Genomic DNA, 7,157 nt, shown 5'->3' with positions numbered 1-7,157 from the left:
TTCTGTAAAATTTAGTAGAAGTTGGAAAGACTTCAGAAACGGCTTTGGCTTTCTAGGGAGTGAGTTTTGGATCGGAAATGAGAAAATTGCCGTCTTAACAAATCAAAAGCGATACCAACTGCGAATGGACTTTGAGAACGTTGCTGGAGAAACTTACTATGTAACATACGACGAGTTTCGTATCTCAGATGAATGGGGGGATTATTATATATCTAGTTTAGGAACATTCGAAATATCAGATGGTAAGTGTCTTTTACAGTATTATTAAATGTAAAGCCAAAAAGAAATCATGATCATTTATTAAATGTCAAACGTAAACGCGCAGAAAATAAAAGGTTTATTCTGAAAACGAAGGATCTTTTGGAAGTAAATTTGGCATGTCAAATATGTTTTGAAGAAACTGCTACAATATATATAGTACGAGTATACATATAGTATATCAGCGAGTACAACGGCACTACAATACATATCGTAGCAAATAGAATATGATATGATATGAGTGCAAGTACAAGCTTCTAGTGCGAGTTCAAACAATTAATCTGGCATTAGTATCCATACTAGAATTCCAAAATACCTCCATTAGCTAAAGTGTGATTACGCACTCACTACAAGACTGCTTCGTACTCAACAACGACCATGGCTCTGAACAAGGAACCGTTCCTAACGTTAGTACAACATAACGTTTACAATTAAACCAGGTTCGTCTCCCAGTTTGATCAGAACAACCAACGAAAGAATTTTGATGTTGTTATTAATTACCATTGTTGTCAGAAAGCAGTATGCTTACACCTAGAGAACTCTGAAACAGGAACAAGCCATGACTACCTGGTTTCAGACTAATTGCACAACAAATGATGGTGTTTTATCTCGTTATCAGAATAAATATTAACATTAATGTGACTAAGGAACGGCCACTACCTATTTAAAATGTTCTACATTTATTCGAGCAGCTTCTGAGTGTATGTTCCTTTCCTTTAACCTTCCGACAACCACGTATTTAAGTAATGACGACAAACTATTCTATGCCACATGTCATATTTGTCGTGACTGTATCAGGTTACTATTATTTTCATATTTTCTTTTCTGTTCTCTAGAAACAATCCCTGAATGGTGTCCAGCTAATGAGATATTTAGCAATGAGACCTGTGAGAGGACTTGTGACGACCCTGATACTTGCATCTCGGCTACCTCTCGCACAAAATCAGAGCAATGTGTTTGTGTCGGTGATTATCTGAGACAGCAAGAACAATGCATCCCTCTCAATCAATGCAACTGCTTCGTTGCTGACAAAGGAGGTGTATTAATGGTCAGTATGGTTCTTTCATTTTAAGTGCTTTGCTCTTAATGACTTTTTCCATATAATAAGAAGCAAATATTCTACTTACATTTAGTCAGGAAGCACAAGACTACTCCTTCAGATGTCATTCCCTTTTAAACCCTTTTAAAATGCACGGATACTACAAACGATAGTTTTGCGGTGAGAACCAATTGTAGGCCTAATGTTTAGTCGCAGTAGGCCGTTTTAATGCAACATTTGACGGCTACCTTTTCATAGCGAACCCCGTGGACTCCTACATCGGAGTTGGCTTCAAAGACCACATTTCATAAAAATCCATACCCTCACCTAGATCATTCAGGGGAAGTTTGCAATGGCCACCCACCGTTGAAATCCTGTACATTTTACTGTGACAACCGCAAATTCATAATAAATTTATTTATTTTTTCGTGGAATTAGGAAGACGATTTTTACGTCAATTCCAGATGTACACGAAAATCAACTTGCCGAAACAACCAGATTATACAAGCGAGTTACCAGTGTAGTGATCACGCAACCTGTGCTGAGAGGAACGGTGTCCGTAAATGTTACTGCAATCCAAACTACCAAGGGGACGGAGAGACGTGCATCCACAACTGCTTCGTTGCTAACATAGGAAGTGTATTAGGGGTCAGTACGGTTCATTCAGGAAATGTTATAATGCTTTTTTCTTAATCATTGTCCATGTAATTAGAAGGAAACCTTTAGTATTTATACTTGTCGATAAAATCATTACATTTACAGATAATCCAGTGGCGTGCGCATCGAGGTTGGGGAGGGGCCAGTGACCCATTTTTTTGTCTCCAGTCCAGTCAAAACTGTCAGTCGAGGGAAGCATTACGTTTAGTCGGGAATCACGAGACCACTCCCTTCGAGTGTGCATCCACTTATAAGCCTGACACAAAATTTCATAGATACTTTTTTTTTCAGTCTTACGGTTAGAACTATTTGTAGGCCTAATGTATAGTCGCGGTAAGCCGTTGAATTCACTATTTGCAGCTACTTTTTTTTATGGCGGATCCTTTCGCCTCCTACTTCGGAGTTGGCTTCAAATACTTCATAAAACTTTCATAAAGGTTCATACTCATACCTATATCATTCGAGGGGATTTATCAATCGCCACTTACCGTTGAAATTCTGTACATTTAACTGTGACAACCGCAAATTCATAATTTATTTATTAGTCGTTTTTATTTTCGCTGAATATCTTAAATTAGGAGGGCCACTTTTACATCAATTCACGATGTACACGGAAATCGACTTGTAGGAACAACCGGCTTGTAGATGAGAGTTACCGGTGTAGTAGTCACGCAACCTGTGATACGAGGAGCGGTGTCCGTAAATGTTACTGTAATGATGGCTACGAAGGGGACGGAGTGACGTGCACAAGCCTCCCAAAAGATTGCTACGAGCTTTATTATTCCGGTACACGCAGAGATGGTGTTTACACCATTTACCCTGATGGTTGGTCAAGCGGCATTCAGGTTTACTGTGAGATGGAAAGAAACGGAGGAGGATGGACGGTGAGTAATGCAAACAATGAAGGACTTAAATTCTTAACTTCCTCACTTTACTCAAAATGATGCACTGCAGATCCCGTTGAGATGAACTTGACCATTTTAGGAAAGCAAATCAAGTAACAAAGTACTCTTGCGAATTATCTCACTTTCACAATATTTATATCTTTATTAACTATTTTTCGGCTTTGAATGTCATGCTCTTAAGGATTGGTAGATTCTATAGTTGTATTAACCTTTTTTTCTTCATTTCATAGGTTTTCCAGCGACGATCGAGTTCCTCTGCTGACTTTTATCGTGGTTGGTCGGACTACAAGAACGGTTTTGGTAATAAAAATCACGACCACTGGCTAGGTAACAAATTTATTCACTCTCTGACCAACCAGAAAAGGTACCAGCTACGTATTGATCTACGGGACTCTGGCTCATCATCGTTTTACGCCGTCTATTCGACTTTTCGCATTAATAACGAGGCAGACAAGTATCGACTATCAGTTGGATCACACAGTGGAAATACAGGTGAGTAGTCACATGCCTCTTCTCGTTACTGTATAGTGAGACTTCAAGTGGTATGTATGTTCGATGATTCTCATATGTGCAAACGTTGAGGCGCTATGTTAATATAATCATGTTATATATAAAATAATCTAGGGTTTATCATTCATAGAACATTGAAACAGAGGAATCAGAAATGTTTTATTTTTAAATATTCGTCTATATAGTTTCGAGAAATTTGAATCAATCAATCATTCAGTCTGTTCGAAGAAGATATACGTACGAGACTAGATTGTACATGTCGATAAGAACTAAATAATAAAATGCCGATAATTAATATCATTCAAGATTTTCATAAATGTAATACATCGAATTTGGTTACCTTGTGGAAACCTAAAATATTAGCTACTAAATCAATAGTAAATTCTCTTTATACAATGTCGATTCTATTGTTCATTTAAACGTATTTATTTCATGATTTGTGTATAGGGTAAATTTCAATCTACGTTCATAGTCCAACGTATCAGCTCAAGTTAAAAGATACAAATATTACAAAGTGCTATAGATATAGGGTAAGGAATTGAACAATCGATGGCAATACAAGAGACGAAATAGTTTTAGAGAATTGATTAGCAATAATTGCTCGACAATTCTTGGAAATAGCAATTAGCATTAGCAGGTACTGCATCTTTTGCTAATCAAAAGTAATATTGATTAGCAACTGGCAATTCTTGGGTAGCAAATTGCTATGCGAACCCAGTTATTTCGTCCTTTGCAATAACACCCTGTGTACCCTGTTTACAGTAGAACAGGGAACTTGGAGCCGGCCAGATATTATATCACAACCATAATATTGACAGACAGATGATGCCGTCTATTTGATTTTTGTTTTATGGGGAGATGGCTTTTCTGCAAAATGCAAGTATTACTTTGTATGTAATAATAACATGTTAGATTACTCAGGACTAGATCTTACAATGATACCCTTGTTTTCCTAACTTGAATGATATATGAAGCTACATCACACAGCCCCTCCCCCCCCCCCTCCCACCCTCCTTGTCCAGGTTCGAAGAGAGCCTAAGTTAGCCTATGTGTGGTACAAGAAAACAAATAAGCAATGGGTTGAATAAGGAGAGTTTGGTTATGCAAATTAAATTAAACGTAATATTATTCAACACATAAAATTTAACACCGACACACACAAGGAATTTATAACTAGAGTTTTGACAGAGTGGGATCCAACTCATTTGTGAACTTAGAAATAACAATCAAATAAATAAATTACGATAAATAAATATAAAATAATGAGCGATATTAGCGACACTAGTAGCCCAAATCTATTATTTGGTTAGAGTAGTTCCCCATCTGTATGTGAATCCTGTTGTGGCACTGTATTTTAAACTGAAATATAAAAATATATCAAAACGTCCTTGCAAAGACAAAATACCACCTTATATATCGTAAATATATAAAGCATATAAAATGACCGATTTATTTACTCTTTCTTGTTTGTTGCAGGTTATGATAGTTTGTCTGATAGCAACAATAAACAATTCAGTACAAAAGACCGGGACAACGATGGATCGAGCAGCCTCGACTGTGCTGAGAAACACAGAGGAGCCTGGTGGTTCCACCATCGTTGGGACTGTAGATGGTATTCTTCTGCTTTTTATTGTCGGTCTGACTGTCCCGGTTATAGTTACTATTGTTATTATTTTCCCGTTGGCAGCGACAACTGCGCTAATTGCACAGATTCAAATCTCAACGGAGATTACGACGGCTCTACTCGAGGAACGAACATGCTCTGGTTTAGTTATAGTTTGAACAGTTATGGATGTAGCCTCCAATACACAGATATGAAAATACGACCGGTGTAGACAAAACACTGTATAAATAACACACTGTCCAAAAAGCAGTTTTTACTTAGAAATAAGAAAATATCCATACAGATCTTCGAGCATCGGACAGTTGGACGTGCCATAGACAAGAAAGTAGAAGAAGAAAAGCAACAAAAATTACAAACGGGACGATTCGACTAAATAATTAATTTTCTAAGGAAATGAGGAGATATTAATTGAAATTGATGTCAAATTATTAATAATAACCAGCGTACTGTTGTTTGATAGTTTGAACATTGATTATTGTATGAGTCTCACAAAAGAATAAAACAAGGTAAACTTGTGCATTTTCCTTAATTTGTTGCATCCCTCGTAGATCAACCCCCACCCTCCCACCCCCCCCCCAAGTATTATTAGTTGGTTGGAAATGGACAATTGCAAGTGGATTCTTAACGATTCTTAGTTTCTAGGACATATACACACATATTTCAAATACTTACATATATGAAGTCATTATCAGGCTTGCCGTCGAACTACTCACAAAACATAGGGTAACATTTATATATATATATATATATATATATATATATATATATATATATATATATATATATATATATATATATATATATATATATATATAAATATATATATATTACAGCATCCGTAAATAAATCATCTAATACCGGCCATGTCAAGTGATGACAAAGTATTCTGTGATTGCACATGGTGATGTTAATCTCATGTACATAGACAACTTAAAATAACGCAATAATAAATAAAAAAATTAAAATAACGCAATGTTGAAAACAGAGGTACTATCGCTAAATTTGGGAGATGTTTAATTTTTTTGTGGAAAATTAATAATTAGGAATCACAAATGATTTCGAGTTAGATAGTCATAGTTAAATGGGTGTAGTATGAAGCTTCGGCGGGCGCGAAGGGGGGGGGGGGGGGGGGGTGGCACTCACATCTATATATCTTCAAGCTGCTTCTGTTTGGTCCCTGGATTGATATGTCAGTCATAGCTAAATTTTAACAAAAGTCAACATCTGACAAGTGATTGGACTTAAATTAAGGAAGACTTGGCTATTTATCATCCGGGTGTGACTTAGAGCCGTATCATGGTTAATTGAAACTTAAACCCAAACGGAAATATTCTTAAACTTTTCACTTTTCGCTTTCCATACACAGTTGAGGAACATCGAGAACATTATGTATCGTCCAAATGTTACACAGTGATACTTTGAGGTGCGTTATACCAGGGCCTTTTAAAGAAACTTTTAGTGGGTGGGCCATTTCCTAAAAGGGACCATCATGACACTATCTGAGCGCCACCATCGGTTGGCGAGAGTGTAGCAAGAATGTTTTATGGAACGCGAAAAGGGCAAACTTATTTCGTTGTTTAAACTTAAGTTGTTGCCAGCGGCGCTATTCAACAATTGCTCAACCACGTGATGTAAAAAAAAATAGCTTTTCTCAAACTAAATTCAATTTGCGCTGCATATGCTTACTACACGCACGTCGTTAATTAGGATATGTGGGTAGTGCAGACTGTTTAGAATTATTTTCATTGTTGAGTCTATTAGTAGCAGTAATAAGAGTTCCAGTATGGCTCTAGGTGTAACCAGGGAGATTTTATGGAATTCCTTGATGTAACAGTAGTAGGCCTAGTAGTTGTAGTGGTAGCAGCCTACATACCATGCATTCTCCTGCGCTGGTGATGTTTGTTGAAGTTTGTGCGAAACGCCTATTTTTTACATTACGTGGTTGAGCAATAATGTCGATCAGCGCGGAAGACAATGACGTAAGTTTAGACATCAACGTGAGTTTGAGCAACAGCATATTAAAACAGCAGCAACAACTTAAGTTTAGACAACAACAAACTTAGACTAGACCCTTTTCGCGTTCCATAATGCTTTGCCAAATATGCCTCCCAGGTTGCCGGAAATGGCACTTCCCAGGCCTTATCAGTTGCATCTAAACATTTTG

The 7,157-nt window shown here is 37.1% G+C and overlaps 1 protein-coding gene across 1 annotated transcript; it reads left to right on the top strand.

The window, feature by feature from the left end:
- LOC139973683 (uncharacterized) lies at positions 1 to 5,498 on the top strand. Its single transcript, XM_071980517.1, has 6 exons — positions 1 to 242; positions 1,095 to 1,306; positions 1,736 to 1,945; positions 2,533 to 2,838; positions 3,090 to 3,351; positions 4,846 to 5,498. Exons 1-6 carry the CDS (start codon positions 125 to 127, stop codon positions 5,202 to 5,204), a joined length of 1,467 nt encoding a protein of 488 aa, XP_071836618.1. The 5' UTR covers positions 1 to 124; the 3' UTR covers positions 5,205 to 5,498.
- The last annotated feature ends 1,659 nt before the right edge of the window (positions 5,499 to 7,157 follow it).

Source organism: Apostichopus japonicus, chromosome 9 (assembly GCF_037975245.1).
Source record: "Apostichopus japonicus isolate 1M-3 chromosome 9, ASM3797524v1, whole genome shotgun sequence".
Taxonomy (NCBI): domain Eukaryota; kingdom Metazoa; phylum Echinodermata; class Holothuroidea; order Aspidochirotida; family Stichopodidae; genus Apostichopus; species Apostichopus japonicus.
The sequence above is the reverse complement of the archived record's forward strand: the minus strand, read 5'-3'. Positions and strand labels throughout refer to the sequence as shown.